This window comes from Oncorhynchus gorbuscha, linkage group LG10 (assembly GCF_021184085.1).
Source record: "Oncorhynchus gorbuscha isolate QuinsamMale2020 ecotype Even-year linkage group LG10, OgorEven_v1.0, whole genome shotgun sequence".
NCBI lineage: Eukaryota > Metazoa > Chordata > Actinopteri > Salmoniformes > Salmonidae > Oncorhynchus > Oncorhynchus gorbuscha.
In genome coordinates, this window is record NC_060182.1 from 92,091,969 (window position 1) to 92,109,947 (window position 17,979).

At 45.3% G+C, this 17,979-nt stretch overlaps 1 protein-coding gene across 1 annotated transcript in view; it reads left to right on the forward strand.

Moving 5' to 3' along the window:
- The first annotated feature begins 3,093 nt into the window (after positions 1 to 3,093).
- The window catches only part of LOC124046734 (EMILIN-1-like), a 96,680-nt gene continuing 81,794 nt past the window's right edge, over positions 3,094 to 17,979 (forward strand). The window contains exon 1 of the mRNA XM_046367449.1: positions 3,094 to 3,737. Coding sequence (XP_046223405.1) covers positions 3,589 to 3,737 — 149 coding nt within the window. The 5' untranslated portion in view covers positions 3,094 to 3,588. The remainder of the gene's footprint in view (positions 3,738 to 17,979) is intronic.

The following is a 17,979-nucleotide window of genomic DNA, read 5'->3' on the forward strand; positions in this document are numbered from 1 at the left end:
GAGTGAAGAGGAGGACATCCTGGGAGTTAGTTAGGGAGCTCTGAATGGAGAGGAGAGGAGGACATCCTGGGAGTTAGTTAGGGAGCTCTGAATGGAGAGGAGTGGAGGACATCCTGGGAGTTAGTGAGGGAGCTCTGAATGGAGAGGAGAGGAGGACATCCTGGGAGTTAGTTAGGGAGCTCTGAATGGAGAGGAGAGGAGTGAAGAGGAGGACATCCTGGGAGTTAGTTAGGGAGCTCTGAATGGAGACATCCTGGGGGAGAGGGAGCTCTGAATGGAGAAGAGGAGGACATCCTGTGAGTTAGTTAGGGAGCTCTGAATGGAGAGGAGAGGAGTGAAGAGGAGGACATCCTGGGAGTTAGTTAGTGAGCTCTGAATGGAGAGGAGAGGACGACATCCTGTGAGTTAGTTAGGGAGCTCTGAATGGAGAGGAGAGGAGTGAAGAGGAGGACATCCCGGGAGTTAGTTAGGGAGCTCTGAATGGAGAGGAGAGGAGTGAAGAGGAGGACATCCTGGGAGTTAGTTAGGGAGCTCTGAATGGAGAGAAGAGGAGGACATCCTGTGAGTTAGTTAGGGAGCTCTGAATGGAGAGAAGAGGAGGACATCCTGGGAGTTAGTTAGGGAGCTCTGAATGGAGAGGAGAGGAGGACATCCTGGGAGTTAGTTAGGGAGCTCTGAATGGAGAGGAGAGGAGTGAAGAGGAGGACATCCTGGGAGTTAGTTAGGGAGCTCTGAATGGAGAGGGGAGGAGTGAAGAGGAGGACATCCTGGGAGTTAGTTAGGGAGCTCTGAATGGAGAGGAGAGGAGTGAAGAGGAGGACATCCCGGGAGTTAGTTAGGGAGCTCTGACTGGAGAGGAGAGGAGGACATCTTGGGAGTAGGTTGGGGAGCTCTGAATGGAGAGGAGAGGAGTGAAGAGGAGGACATCCTGGGAGTTAGTTAGGGAGCTCTGAATGGAGAGGAGAGGAGTGAAGAGGAGGACATCCTGGATGTTAGTTAGGGAGCTCTGAATGGAGAGGAGAGGGGTGAAGAGGAGGACATTCTGGGAGTTAGTTAGGGTACTCTGAATGGAGAGGAGAGGAGTGAAGAGGAGGACATCCTGGGAGTTAGTTAGGGTAATCTTAATGGAGAGGAGAGGAGTGAAGAGGAGGACATCCTGGGAGTTAGTTAGGGAGCTCTGAATGGAGAGGAAGAGGAGGACATCCTGGGAGTTAGTTAGGGAGCTCTGAATGGAGGGGAGAGGAGTGAAGAGGAGGACATCCTGGGAGTTAGTTAGGGAGCTCTGAATGGAGTGAAGAGGAGGACATCCTGGGAGTTAGTTAGGGAGCTCTGAGTGGAGTGAAGAGGAGGACATCCTGGGAGTTAGTTAGGGAGCTCTGAATGGAGTGAAGAGGAGGACATCCTGGGAGTTAGTTAGGGAGCTCTGAATGGAGAGGAGTGAAGAGGAGGACATCCTGGGAGTTATTTGGGGAGCTCTGAATGGAGAGGAGTGAAGAGGAGGACATCCTGGGAGTTAGTTAGGGAGCTCTGAATGGAGTGAGGAGGAGGACATCCTGGGAGTTAGTTAGGGAGCTCTGAATGGAGAGGAGTGAAGATGAGGACATCCTGGGAGTTAGTTGGGGAGCTCTGAATGGAGAGGAGTGAAGAGGAGGACATCCTGGGAGTTAGTTGGGGAGCTCTGAATGGAGAGGAGTGAAGAGGAGGACATCCTGGGAGTTAGTTGGGGAGCTCTGAATGGAGAGGAGTGAAGAGGAGGACATCCTGGGAGTTAGTTAGGGAGCTCTGAATGGAGAGGAGTGAAGAGGAGGACATCCTGGGAGTTAGTTAGGGAGCTCTGAATGGAGAGGAGAGGAGGACATCCTGGGGAAGTGTTCTGATGACAGGCACAACGACACAGACAAGAGTACGGAGCAACACTACTTATTACCACATTCCCTCATGAGTCGTTATTCAAACACACCATAATCTACAGATTGCAACACACTCCGTAATTAAAAGGGCAACACACTCCGTGATTTATGTTGCCTGCAGTTATGGCAAATGTCTCAATTTGCCTTGGAGGTTGCATTGAGTCGTGCAATTAAACTCCACAAAATGAATGAATGTGGAATTATCTGGATTACACTAATCAGTGGCAACCCGTCAGCTTGTTTTTGCATGTTATTTTTGCATTAATATGTGTCACATATCAGTTTGCAAACAATGTAAAAACTATTTTTTAAATAAATAAAGCTGCATGCAAACAGGGTCTGTTTTGTGCTTTCTTGAATAAGGCAGCTCCAAAACGTAGGTGTTTCAGCTCACTGCTTTCTGTGGTGGTGGAGTGAAGAGGAGGATACCAGTGGAAAATACAGAGCGTAGGGATTGGTTTGGTAATGTTCTCTAGTTTTGCCGTGATTGGCTCAGTGTTCTTTCACTCATGGGGACAGTACGCCACTGCCGAATCTAAGGGTAGAGCTCGAAAATTGAAGCCCCTTGGGTGCTGCCATAGAGTTACATGAGAAGTGCCCATCCAAGAAGGTTCAAGGTCATTGACCACAGATGAAATGACATCAAATCATGTGATATCTATAGTAGCTTTGATTGGACTGTCAACACACACTACCATTCAAAAGTTTGGGTCATTTAGAAATGCCCTTGTTTTTCAAAGAAAAGCAAACAAGTTTTAATGACTCCATCCTAAGTGTATGTAAACCCCAGACTTCAACTGTACATTATGTCCAGAAAGTAGGATTGCAACTGGAAAGTAAGTGTATCTAATCAACTTCCCAGTCTCTTATCCACAGAGACGTTTTCAAAGACATCCCTAGTTAAACACACCTAACTCCTCAGTTATTTTTCAAGAACACTCATCCGTTTGTCCAAGAGCAGATACTGTATACCGGTGCTGCGGTCAGATAAGTGACAGTAAATATAGACGATGTTCTCATTCGGGAGTTGAATTAGCCCAAGTTGTTCCCAGGCACTGATCTAACGTCAATGTAGAGTTTCCGCTGACCTGAATTTGGGGAGTTTTAGCTGGTCCTAGATCTGTGCTAAATGTGCGTAGGTGCTGGATATGTAGCCTAGGGAGGGGTCGGGCAACGCAGTAAAGGAGGGAGGGAGGGAAGAAGGAGAGAGAAGGGTAACATAGTCATTCCAATTCTGCTGCGCTTGAAACTCCAGCTACCTTCTTTGCAGCTTTGCTTCGCAATAACTTTACTAAATTACTAAAAGCGTAAACTATTTATCGGAATTTGAACGTCGGGAAAAACAACAGCAGGCTCACAGATCCGCCTCGGAGTGTCTTATAAAGTGAATAGCAGCTGCTTTTGGACATCGTTGAAATCAATATAAGTGCCATCAATCAGAGGACTATAGTATCGATGTTGAGGTGAAGACTGGTTGGAGATACTGTCTCACATCCCGCTATTGCCTAACTATGGGTCGATAGTATGGACTTACCCGACTCTGGAGAGGGACAGTGCATCACGGCTGATCGGAATTTACTTCTCCGCTATTCGTGTGGAATAAAAGTTCATTAACAAACGGGAGGATTATTTACGAGTTTTCACTTAAAAGTTAGTTTTTGTTGTTTCGTGTGGAGGGATGGCGGGACCAGTTATGTTTCTTTTCCTGTGGGTGTTGACTTGGTTCGGGGAAATTCGGGGTGCTTCGTACCCGCAGCGGTATAATCTCTACTCCGGACAGACCCAGGCGCTGCCACAGAACGGCGTCCGAGCGGCAAGCAGACACAGGTATTAAACAAACACACAACTCACTCACTCTGATGTCAAACGGTATACCAAACAGCTGGGAGAAGCTGATGCATTGCATATGTCAAAGCTGATTACTAAGCGAAGGGGAGCAGGCGTGGGTCTCATTTGGAGTGCAGGTGTAACACGCTAAAGGAAATTAGTGTTAAAAAAAACAATAGTTGTTTAAATGACCCCAAACCTTTTATTTCTATAAGAAACTGGGCTATTATATGTTTTACTGCTATGGCGCTCCATTCTTTTCTCTCCCATGTTGTCTACACTATAAACCCCAAAGAGAGTCTGCTGGAGTAGTTTCTGTCACTCTGTCTTTCTCTCTCAATTCAATGTGCTTTATTGTCATGGGAAACTTGTTTACATTGCCAAAGCAAGTTACATTTATAATAAAACAAAAGTGAAAAACAATGTAAAATTAACAGTGAACATTACACTCAAAAGTTCCAAAAGAATAAAGACATTTCAAATGTCATATTATGTCTATATACATTGTTGTAATGATGTGCAAATACTTAAAGTACAAAAGGGAAATTAAATACATGATATATACATTTGGATTTGTTTTCGAATTCTTTTGGGTCTGTGGAATCTAATGGAAATATGTGAATCTATGGTCATAAATTTGGCAGGAGTTTAGGACGTGCAGCTCAGTTTCCACCTAATTTTGTGGGCATTGTGCACATTGCCTGTCTTCTCTTGAGTGACAGATCTGTTTTTCGGCAGCCTTTCTCAATAGCAAGGCTTTGCTCACTGAGTCAGTACATAGTCAAAGTTTCCTTAATTTTGTGTCAGTCTCAGCTTGGCAACTGTGTTATTACCTACCCTTACCACCAGGGGATGGCCTGTCAGGAAGTCCAGGATCCAGTTGCAGAGGGAGGTGTTTAGTCCCAAGGTGCTTAGCTTAGTGATCTTTGAAGGCACTATGGTGTTGAGCTGTAGTCACTGAATAGCATTCTCACTTAGGTGTTCCTTTTGTCCAGGTGGGAAAGGGCAGTGTGGAGTTCATTAGAGATTGCATGATCTGTTGGGACGGTATGCAAATTGGAGTGGGTCTAGGGTTTCTGGGATAATGATGGTGTTGTGAGCCATGACCAGCCTTTCAAAACACTTCATGGCTACAGACCTGAGTGCTACGGGTCGGTAGTCACTTAGGAAGCTTACCTTGGTGTTCTTGGGTACATGGACTATAGTGGTCTGCTTGAAAGTTGTTGGTATTAGACTCGGTCAGGGACAGGTTAAAAATGTCAGTGAAGACACTTGCCAGTTGGTCTGCACATGTTTGGAGCACACGTCCTGGTAATCCATCTGGCCCTGCGGGCCTTGTGAATGTTGACCTGCTTAAAGGTCTTACTCACATCGGCTACGGAGAGCTTGCATGCCTCAGTGTCTGCCTCAAAGTGCGCATAGAAGTTAATTAGCTCGTCTGGTAGGCTCGTGTCACTGGGCAGCTCACGGCTGTGCTTCCCTTTACAGTCCGTAATAGTTTGCAAGCCCTGTGTTGTAGCATTCAATCTTACTCCCGTATTGGGGAGACATGGTAGCGTAGTGGTTAGAGCTTTGGACTAGTAACCTGAATGTTGCAGGTTCAAACCCCCGAGCTGACAAGGTACAAATCTGTCGTTCTGCCCCTGAACAGGCAGTTAACCCACTGTTCCTAGGCCGTCATTGAAAATAAGAATTTGTTCTTAACTGACTTGCCTGGTTAAATAAAGGTAAAATAAAAAATATTAAAAAATGACACTTTGCCTGTTTGATGGTTCATCGGAGGGCATTGCGGGATTTCTTATAAGCGTTAGAGTCCCGCTCCCTGCCCTTTAGCTCAGTGCGGTTGTCTGTAATCCATGGATTCTTGTTGGGGTATGTATGTACGGGAACGATGTCATCGACGCACTTATTGATGAAGCCAGTGACTGATGTGGTATACTCCTCAATGCCATCGGGAGACTCCCGGAACATATTCCAGTCTGTGCTAGCAAAACAGTCCTGTAGCTTAACCTCTGCGTCATCTGACCACTTCTGTACTGAGCGAGTCGCTGGTACTACCTGCTTTAGTTTTTGCTTGTAAGCAGGAATCAGTCGGATAGGGGGGGAGGCTTTGTAATCATCTCTGTGTGTGGAGTAAAGGTGGTCTGGAGTTTTTTTTTTCCACCTCTGGTTGAACATGTAACCTGCTTGGAGAAATTCAGTAGGAGCGCTGCCTCTGGATGAGCATTTTCTTTTTGCTAATGGCCCTAATACAGCTCGTTGAAGGCTATTCTCACTGAGTCTGTACATACTCAAAGTTTTCCTTAATTTTGGTTCAGTCAGAGTGGTCAGGTATTCTGCCACGGTGTACTCTCTGTTTAGGGCCAAATAGCATTCTAGTTTAAGCTGTTTTTTTTGTATTTTTTTTCCAATGTGTCAAGTAATTTTCTTTCTTTCCTTATGATTCATCTCAATCTCTTTACTCAAAGACTCAATCATGGACACTCTTACTGACAGTTGTGGCTGCTTTGCGTGATGTGTTTTCTCTACCTTCTTGCCTTTTGTGCTGTTGTCTGTTCCCAATAGTGTTTGTATCATGTTGTGTTGCTACCATGCTATATTGTTGTCTTAGGTCTCTCTTTATGTAGTGGTGTGTTGTATCTCTTGTCGTGATGTGTTTTGTCCTATGTTTACATTTTTTTATTTTTTTTATTTTTTTATTTTAAATAAATAGCTTGCTTAGGGGACTCTTCTCCAGGTTTATCTCTCTGTAGGTGATGGCTTTGTTATGGAATGTTTGTGTGTGTCTGCCTGTGTGTCTGTTTGTCTTGTCCGTCTAACTTGCTGAGAGTGAGACTAAATGTAACACAGATGAGCAGTCCTTCCCTCATCCAAATGTTCCACGAAAACAGCATCTCCCCTCCCACTCACTGAGGGGGCTTACAGGAGCTCTAGGGAGGAATCATAGTGTCTCGGAACACCAGTGAATCACACGTGCACACACGCATACATCCTCTCTTTTGCTGTCCCCACTCCCTCCCTCTCTCTTTATCCCTTTCTCTCTCCCTCTACATCCCTTTCAATTCAATTCAAGGGCTTTATTGGCATGGGAAACATATGTTAACATTGCCAAAGCAAGTAAACTATATAATTAACAAAAGGGATGGAGAGGGAGAGCGAAAGGGGTCTCACTAGCAAGCACACACACCCACGTACGCACCCACACACACACCCACGAACGCACCCACACACACACCCACGAACGCACCCACACACACACCCACGTACGCACACACACCCACGTAGGCACCCACACACACACCCACATACGCACCCACGCACACACCCATGTAGGCACCCACGCACACACACCCACGCACATGCACACACACATCCACGCACGCACACACACACCCACGTAGGCACCCACACACACACACCCACGTAGGCACCCACGCACACACACACACACACATCCACGCACGCACACACACACACATCCACGCACACACACACCCATGTAGGCACGCACACACACACACACACACACACACACACACACACACACACACACACACACACACACACACACACACACACACACACACACACACACACACACACACACACACACACACAGATATCTCTAGGTTATTGCCAGTTTAGTGTTGGGTGTGGTGAAGCGTAAGGAAGACAAGGGAGTTCCTCCTCCCAGCCATGACGTACTGTAGGAGTTCCCCCGTCATCAGTAGGAGTTCCCCCGTCATCAGTTGGAGTTCCCCCGTCATCAGTTAGGAGTTCCCCCGTCATCAGTTGGAGTTCCCCCGTCATCAGTAGGAGTTCCCCCGTCATCAGTAGGAGTTCCCCCGTCATCAGTAGGAGTTCCCCCGTCATCAGTAGGAGTTCCCCCGTCATCAGTAGGAGTTCCCCCGTCATCAGTTGGAGTTCCCCCGTCATCAGTAGGAGTTCCCCGTCATCAGTAGGGGTTCCCCGTCATCAGTTAGGAGTTCCCCCCCGTCATCAGTCAGTTGGAGTTCCCCGTCATCAGTTGGAGTTCCCCGTCATCAGTTGGAGTTCCCCGTCATCAGTTAGGAGTTCCCCGTCATCAGTTGGAGTTCCCCGTCATCAGTTGGAGTTCCCCGTCATCAGTTGGAGTTCCCCCGTCATCAGTTGGAGTTTCCAGTTGGAGTCATCAGTTGGAGTTCCCCAGTTCATCAGTTGGAGTTCCCCCGTCATCAGTTGGAGTTCCCCCGTCATCAGTTGGAGTTCCCCCGTCATCAGTTGGAGTTCCCCCGTCATCAGTTGGAGTTCCCCCCTCATCAGTAGGGGTTCCCCTTATGACATCAGTAGGGGTTCCAATAGTCATCAGTAGGGGTTAACCCCGTCATCAGTAGGGGTTCCCCGTCATCAGTAGGAGTTTGTTCCCCCGTCATCAGTTGGAGTTCCCCGTCATCAGTTGGAGTTCCCCGTCATCAGTTGGAGTTCCCCCGTCATCAGTTGGAGTTCCCAGTTGGAGTTCATCAGTTGGAGTTCCCCGTCATCAGTTGGAGTTCCCCCCATCATCATCAGTTGGAGTTCCCCCGTCATCAGTTGGAGTTCCCCCGTCATCAGTAGGGGTTCCCCCGTCATCAGTAGGGGTTCCCCCGTCATCAGTAGGGGTTCCCCCGTCATCAGTAGGGGTTGACATTCTGTTATAACAAAGAGTTCAAACAGGCTAGAAAGGCCTTGCTCCCAGACTCTGCTTACTGCAGCCCAAACAGGATAAAAAGCCCTAGTGACCAGACTCTGCTTACTGCACCCCAAACCGTCTAGAAAGTCCTGGCTCCCAGAATCAGTGTTTCTCAACTCCAGCCCCGGACAAAGCACAACTGATTCAACATATCAATTAATCATCCAGTCCTCAATGACCTAAATCAGGTCATTTTGTCCGGATCTACAACAAAACAATGTGTGCTGTTGGTGTACTGGAGGACTGCAGCTGGGAAACACTGCCCTATCACTACAATAACACACAAGCCCATACTAAATGTGTATTAACTATATGGTACATAGCTCACTTTGATTTGCTTGGGAATTGAATGTAGGGTCGTTCCACCGATTCGGTGCCTCTTGAGAAGTGTAACTCATTTTAACATTCGGTCATAAAGAGCACATGTTCAGCTTCATTAAAAAAAAACATTTTACCATCTCAAGAGATTAAAGAAAAACTTATCACGTGCCAAATAAAGTAACAGAGTTGACTGTAGCAGGGTTGACGATTTTTAAATCAGCCATAAATCCGCTCGTGAAAGGCGGAATGGAAGCTTGGTATTCAACACCAATGCAACTGGATCCTGGACTTCCTGACGGATCGGCCTAAGGTGGTGAGGGTAGGCAACAACGCCACACTGACTCTCAACATCCTGTGCTCCCTGTTAACCCACGATGAGCATGGCCGCGCACAACTCCAACACCAACATCGATGGTGGACTTAGCAGTGTGGTGCCAGGACAACAACCTCTCCCTCAACGTCATGAAGACCAAGGAGCTGATCGTAGACTATAGGAGAAAGAGAGGAGAGCACGCCCCCATCCACATCAACAGGGCTGTTGTGGAGCGAGTCGAGAGCTTCAAGCTCCTTGGCATCCACATCACTAAGGACTTAACATGGTCCACACACTATGTATACCAGGAGGCTAAAAATAATTAGCATGGGTCCCCAGATCCTCGTTAAGTTCTACAGCTGCACCATCGAGAGCATCTTGACTGGCTGCATCACGGCTTGGTATGGCAATTGCACCGCCCTTGAATGCAAAGCGCTATAAAGGGTGATGCAGACAGCCCAGTACATCACTGGGACTAAGCTCCCTGCCATCCAGGATCTCTATGTCAGGGAAGAGCCTGGAAAAATGTCAGACTCCAGCCACGCAAGCCATATACCTGTCACTCGGCTACTGTCCGGCAAAAGGTGCTGACGCATTGACTCTCGGATCAACAGGCACCGAGACACTTCTACCCCCGAGCCTGACTTCTATATAGTCAATTAAATCCTCTTAAGGATTGGCCCTTTAAAAACAAAATAGCCTAAAATGACATACCCAAATCTAACTGCCGGTAGCTCAGGCCCTGAAGCCTGTCTTTTCTTGATCCCATTTGAAAGGAAACACTTTGAAGTGTATGGAAATGTGAAATGAATGTATGAGAATATAACACATTAGATCTGGTAAAAGATAAAACAAAGAAAAAACTGTTTATTCAATTGTTTTTGTACCATCTTTGAATTGCAAGAGCGAGGTCATAATGTATTATTCGAGCCCAGGTGCAATTTAGATTTTGGCCACTAGATGGCAAACGTGTATGTGCAAAGTTTTCGACTGATCCAACAAATTATTGTATTTCTGTTCAAAATGTTGTATCAAGACTGCCCAAATGTACCTAATTTGTTTATTAAAATAACTTTGAACTCTCTTCAAACAACAGCATGGTATCATTTCACTGTAACAGCTACTGTAAATTGGACAGTGCAGTTAGATTAACAAGAATTTAAGCTTTCTGCCAATATCAGATATGTCTATGTCCTGGGAAATGTTAATATATGCCATTTAGCAGACGCTTTTATCCAAAGCGACTTAGTCATGTGTGCATACATTCTACGTATGGGTGGTCCCGGGAATCGAACCCACTACCCTGGCGTTACAAGCGCCATGCTCTACCAACTAAGCTACAGAAGGACCATTATACATACAATCTCATGCTAATCGCATTAGCCTACGTTAGCTCAACAGTCCCGCAGGGGACCCACCGATCCTGAAGAAGCACCAACTATCTGCACTGACCCTACGCACACTCACTAGACTTTATATACACACCATATACACACTCACTCATAGACACTACACTGTCACTCCCACACAAATCCCTCACACATTCAAACACTAAATACACACATTCCTAAATACCGACACAACACAAACAAACTAACACACTTTTACACTCATCGTTTGCTGCTGCTGCTCTGATCTTTAGTTTACTCTTATTACTATCTATCCTGATGCCTAGTCACTTTACCCTGCCTTCATGTACATATCTACCTCATATACCTTATTATTATCTATCCTGATGCCTAGTCACTTTACCCTGCCTTCATGTACATATCTACCTCATATACCTTATTATTATCTATCCTGATGTCTAGTCACTTTACCCTGCCTTTATGTACATATCTACCTCAAGTACCTTATTATTATCTATCCTGATGCCTAGTCACTTTACCCTGCCTTCATGTACATATCTACCTCATATACCTTATTATTATCTATCCTGATGTCTAGTCTCTTTACCCTGCCTTTATGTACATATCTACCTCAAGTACCTTATTATTATCTATCCTGATGCCTAGTCACTTTACCCTGCCTTCATGTACATATCTACCTCAAATACCTTATTATTATCTATCCTGATGCCTAGTCACTTTACCCTGCCTTCATGTACATATCTACCTCAAGTACCTTATTACTATCTATCCTGATGCTTGGTCACTTTACCCTGCCTTCATGTACATATCTACCTCAAATACCTTATTATTATCTATCCTGATGCCTGGTCACTTTACCCTGCCTTCATGTACATATCTACCTCAAGTACCTTATTATTATCTATCCTGATGCCTAGTCACTTTACCCTGCCTTCATGTACATATCTACCTCAAGTACCTTATTACTATCTATCCTGATGCTTGGTCACTTTACCCTGCCTTCATGTACATATCTACCTCAAATACCTTATTATTATCTATCCTGATGCCTGGTCACTTTACCCTGCCTTCATGTACATATCTACCTCAAGTACCTTATTATTATCTATCCGGATGCCTAGTCACTTTACCCTGCCTTCATGTACATATCTACCTCAAAGACCTTATTATTATCTATCCTGATGCCTAGTCACTTTACCCTGCCTTCATGTACATATCTACCTCAAAGACCTTATTATTATCTATCCTGATGCCTAGTCACTTTACCCTGCCTTCATGTACATATCTACCTCAAGTACCTTATTATTATCTATCCGGATGCCTAGTCACTTTACCCTGCCTTCATGTACATATCTACCTCAAGTACATTGCACTCTGCAAATTGATCTGTTACTAGTACTCCCTGTACATAGGTCCACATTGTTCTGGTACTGGTACCTCCTATACATAGCTCCACATTGATCTGGTACTGGCACTTCCTGTACATAGCTCCACATTGATCTGGTACTGGCACTTCCTGTACATAGCTCCACATTGATCTGGTACTGGCACTTCCTGTACATAGCTCCACATTGATCTGGTACTTCCTATACATAGCTCCACATTGATCTGGTACTTCCTATACATAGCTCCACATTGATCTGGTACTGGCACTTCCTGTACATAGCTCCACATTGATCTGGTACTTCCTGTACATAGCTCTACATTGATCTGGTACTTCCTGTACATAGCTCTACATTGATCTGGTACTTCCTGTATATAGCTCCACATTGATCTGGTACTGGCACTTCCTGTACATAGCTCTACATTGATCTGGTACTTCCTATACATAGCTCCACATTGATCTGGTACTGGCACTTCCTGTACATAGCTCCAAATTGATCTGGTACTTCCTATACATAGCTCCACATTGATCTGGTACTTCCTATACATAGCTCCACATTGATCTGGTACTTCCTATACATAGCTCCACATTGATCTGGTACTTCCTATACATAGCTCCACATTGATCTGGTACTGGTACCTCCTATACATAGCTCCACATTGATCTGGTACTGGCACTTCCTGTACATAGCTCCACATTGATCTGGTACTTCCTGTACATAGCTCCACATTGATCTGGTACTGGCACTTCCTATACATAGCTCCACATTGATCTGGTACTGGCACTTCCTATACATAGCTCCACATTGATCTGGTACTGGCACTTCCTATACATAGCTCCACATTGATCTGGTACTGGCACTTCCTGTACATAGCTCCACATTGATCTGGTACTTCCTATACATAGCTCCACATTGATCTGGTACTGGTACTTCCTATACATAGCTCCACATTGATCTGGTACTGGTACCTCCTATACATAGCTCCACATTGATCTGGTACCTCCTATACATAGCTCCACATTGATCTGGTACTGGCACTTCCTGTATATAGCTCCACATTGATCTGGTACTGGTACTTCCTGTACATAGCTCCACATTGATCTGGTACTGGCACTTCCTGTATATTCAGTAGCTCCATCCTTGTGTATTTAATTGTTTTCCTCTTGTGTTTAGTTACATTTTCATTTGTTATCTTCTTTTTTTTACTGTGCATCCCTTATGCCATAGTCTGTACATCTCAACTGTCAGTAGAAACCACATTTTTAAGCAAGTCAGCCATATCTGCTATGTTCTTTTTAAAGGTAGTAAATGAGGCTGAATGAACTGTTACGCTGCCAGACAAGGCTCCTCTGATAGCCAGGTGTAACAGTGGTAAGGTGTTGGAACTGCTGTTGGGACTCTGCTGTTTTCTGTTGAGTTGTGTAGTGGCTTTGTTGGCATGCATCACTCTTTTTTTGTGTGTGTGTGGGGGGGTGGATAACTGGAATGGTAATGATTAGTCTAACAAATGCATGAATGAATGGATTTTAGAGAATAGGCTACACTCTTAGATTTATTTTTATCTGGATAGAACCAAAAATAGTTATATTGCTTGCTTTATATATGGCAGCCAAAGGGTTCCATACAGAACCTTTTTGTTAGGTTATTTGATCAGAACCCTCAGGGGTTCGTCTTCACTGAACCAAAATTGGTTCCATATAGAACCCTTCGGGTTCGATTATAGAGTTCTATGTTGAACCAATTTTGGTTCTGTTATAGAACCTTTAGGGCTGCCATTCCAAGCATCAAGGATCAAGCATTTAACCCTGTTTGGTTCTATCCCAAACCTTTTTTTCTAAGAGTGTATCAGGAACTTAAGAGGTATATAAATGGAAATATTTGGAAGTCAGTATTATTGTGTCCTCTATAATGACTTCGGCCGAGTGGTCTATGCTGCTTGTTTATGGATTATATTTTATGTCTTTAGGAATTTGATTTTAACCTCTTATCGTGGAACCTAATGATGAGGACATACAGTTGAAGTCGGTTGGTTACACACACCTTAGCCAATTACATTTAAACTCAGTTTTCCCATAATTCCTGACATTTAATCCTCGTAAATAATCCGTTTTTAGGTCAGTTAGGATCACCACTTTATTTTAAGAATGTGAAATGTCAGAATAATAGTTGAGTGATTTATTTTAATTTTATTTCAGCTTTTATTTCTTTCATCACATTCCCAGTTGGTCAGAAGTTTACATACACTGTTTTTAGTATTTGGTAGCATTGCCTTTAAATTGTTTAACTTGGGTCAAACGCTACAGGAACCCTTCAACAAGCTTCCCATAACAAGTTGGGTGAATTTTGGCCCATTCCTCCTGACAGAGCTGGTGTAACTGAGTCAGGTTTGTAGGCCTCCTTGCTCACACGCTTTTTCAGTTCTGCCCACACATTTTCTATAGGAATAGTGACCGGGTGGCCACTTTTACAATAATATAAAATGAATAATAGTAATAATAATCGCCATTTAGCAGACGACTGGGGGGCTCCCTACAGACGACGGGGGAGCTCCCTACAGACGACGGGGGAGCTCCCTACAGACGACGGGGGAGCTCCCTACAGACGACGGGGGAGCTCCCTACAGACGACGGGGGAGCTCCCTACAGACGACGGGGGAGCTCCCTACAGACGACGGGGGAGCTCCCTACAGACTACAGAGCAACTCCTACAGACGGGGGAACCCCTACAGACGACGGAGCAACTCCTACAGACGACGGGGGAACCCCTACAGACGACGGGGGAGCCCCTACAGACGACGGAGCAACTCCTACAGACGGGGGAGCAACTCCTACAGACGGGGGAGCCCCTACAGACGACGGGGGAGCCCCTACAGACGACGGGGGAGCTCCCTACAGACGACGGGGGAGCTCCCTACAGACGACGGGGGAGCTCCCTACAGACTACAGAGGACTCCTACAGACAGGGGAACCCTACAGACGGGGCAACTCCTACAGACGACGGAGCAACCCCTACAGACGACGGGGGAGCCCCTACAGACGACGGAGCAACTCCTACAGACGGGGGAGCAACTCCTACAGACGGGGGAACCCCTACAGACGACGGGGGAGCCCCTACAGACGATGGAGCAACTCCTACAGACGGGGGAGCCCCTACAGACGACGGAGCAACCCCTACAGACGGGGGAGCCCCTACAGACGACGGAGCAACCCCTACAGACGGGGGAACCCCTACAGACGACGGGGAACCCCTACAGACGGGGGAACCCCTACAGACGGGGGAACCCCTACAGACGGGGGAACCCCTACAGACTGGGGAACCCATACAGACGACGGTGGAACTCCTACAGACGGTGGAACTCCTACAGACGGTGGAACTCCTACAGACGGGGGAACCCATACAGACGACGGTGGAACTCCTACAGACGGGGGAACCCCTACAGACGACGGAGGAACTCCTACAGACAGGGGAACCCATACAGACGACGGAGGAACTCCTACAGACTTTTTAAGGAGATGTATTTATCCCGCTGTGCTACATGTTGTTTTTCTGTCTTCTGAATGACTGACTAGTCGATGGGGTTTCACACGTGATGCATGCATCAAATATGTATTTTAAAGGAAAGCCAGAAACCATAATCACATTTATTAAAGAATGCAGCACTCTCATGGAATGGGGATTTTTATACTCTGGGCCTCTGAAAGAGGAACTTCTCGATGCCCTCTGCTCAACTCTCATGCTCTGCTCTGCCAAAATATTTTTGCTATCAAAACAGCTTTCTTCTCAACTGTGTGCATTCATCTTTTGATAATGATGAAGTTATTAAAGTCTTGTAACTCTCAGTGTTTTATTTTCTGTCCACTTTACAAACTGTAAATGAACACTTAACATTCCCCAAGAACTGAAGTGTTTTTCCAAGAATATCAATCAATGCACTAAGATTACGTACTTTGAAGAAATAACAAAATAATTAATTGAAAATGCTGTGAACTGGGATTAGGTATGAACAACACCAGTCCAGATCCTACCCTGCTGCTGACAGGGTTCTAAATGTTACTAATGGTCAGACACAGTGAGCCGAGGGCATGCCTGTTCCAGAGCTTTATACGGGGTTGCCAGTCGTGGTGGGATACAGGTCAGAGGTCAAGGGACAAGGGTCTAAACACCCCTGTGTCCTGTAAAATGATGACCTTCACTTGGACCCAGTACTTGGAGGACAGGATCAGCTAACCCTTCCCTAATACTAACCTTAACCATTAGTGGGAGAAAGACCAACCTTAACCACCAGGGCTAGAAAGACCAACCTTAACCACCAGGGCTAGAAAGACTAACCTTAACCACTAGGGCTAGAAAGACTAACCTTAACCACGAGTGGGAGAGACTAACCTTAACCACTAGTGGAAGAAATACTAACCTGACTATAGAAGTGCGTCTAGGGGTGCCAACCACCGTGAAGGTTGTAGTGTCTGCTGGTTTTCATCTTTTATTTCTAATCTGAAAACTGATTTGCGAATACCTGGACAACGTGTTGAGTCTCAAGTAGATCAATAACATTATCTGGAGACAGGGTTACCAAACAGGACTGTGACTCATGAGGGCTGAAGTTGGCCACCCCTGATTTACCAACATAATACCAACCGTATTGAGACCTGGCAAAAGAAATGGGTGTGAAAAGGCAAGAGGTCATCAAAAACAACAATTTAGACAGTTATTGGACTTGATTATCTTGGCCTAAGATCAAATATAACAGTTATTGGACTTGATTATCTTGGCCTAAGATCAAATATAACAATGTTTTTGTTTGGGTTGTGTGTTCTTATAGGAGTTGGCAACAGGTTTATCTCCCCCCTGACCGTTGTCTAATGTCAGATGGCGTCACACCTACACCACACTCATCCACACTCATCCACACTCATCCACACTCATCCACACTCATCCACACTCATCCACACCACACTCATCCACACTCATCCACACTCATCCACACTCATCCACACTCATCCACACTCATCCACACTCATCCACACTCATCCTTCAATCTGTTTTGTCGGATGTGGAATTCATATTAACATTTTAATATTCTAGAGCATCCACCGTGCAAAAATGAAAAAACAGTTCTGTACTTTTTATATCACTGCGCTGTCGCATGACTCTGCTTGAAAAAGGCAGAATAACTAAATTGTTACATTGTGACAGGGATTTAATTGTTTTTAATTGTGAGAAAATACAAACAAAGTGGTGGCTTTCTCTGCAAAAAATCATGTGCAAGGATGTCGGTTACTACGACCAGCTTACTGTTGTAGCTATCTTACTGACATAGCTAGCTCTACCTTTACTAATCAGTCCGTAGATCAGCATGTTTCTCCACGATTGCTAAACTTACTTTGTATCATTGTGTCAGCTGATCACTCAGCTGACTTGGGAGGCTACTGTAATGACTCTGGCAGAACAGCTGATTCATTAAAACTCATAATAATGTAAGCAACAACTACAGTAGCTTCCTAGCTAGCTTTTGTGTTGGAAACCATCGACATTATGTGTGTGCAGCACTAAGTAGGTGGCTGGTTGGTTAGCAGCATCATTTCAGTGACTATCTCAGAAGCAAGCTAATGTTTTTATGCTAGCATTCGTGTCCATTGTCAAACTTCAGAAATACCGCTCATTGAAGCACACACTCCTTAGCGAAATGTGAGGTGGTGCTACTAAGACTTCTCAAACCAAAACACATCAACATTACATACAGATGTATTGTTTTAACGTTGATTTAATTCAGCCTGTTTTGAGAATGAAATGGGGTTCATTAGGCGACGGCACCTCGATAATATTTTCAAACGTTAGACAGCACAATGTAGCCAAATTACTTTCAAAGCTATATCCCATTACTCTTTTGTGAGATCATTGCAGGGGGAATCAACACGTTTTCTGACATAAGACAATGACCCCCAGCTAGACTTACAACATCTAAGCTGCTTCGCTAACACCTTGCAACACTGGCACTGATAAATGGTCCATTACGTCAGTATCTCTCAGGCTTTTCATGCCCCTTCTGTCTCGGGTTGTCCGAGTTCTCTGAGTTCTCTTCGGAATGTTTTGCTCTGTCATGGAAGAGGCCTGTGTAATTCAGGCTCATTCCAGATGATGTGGTTGT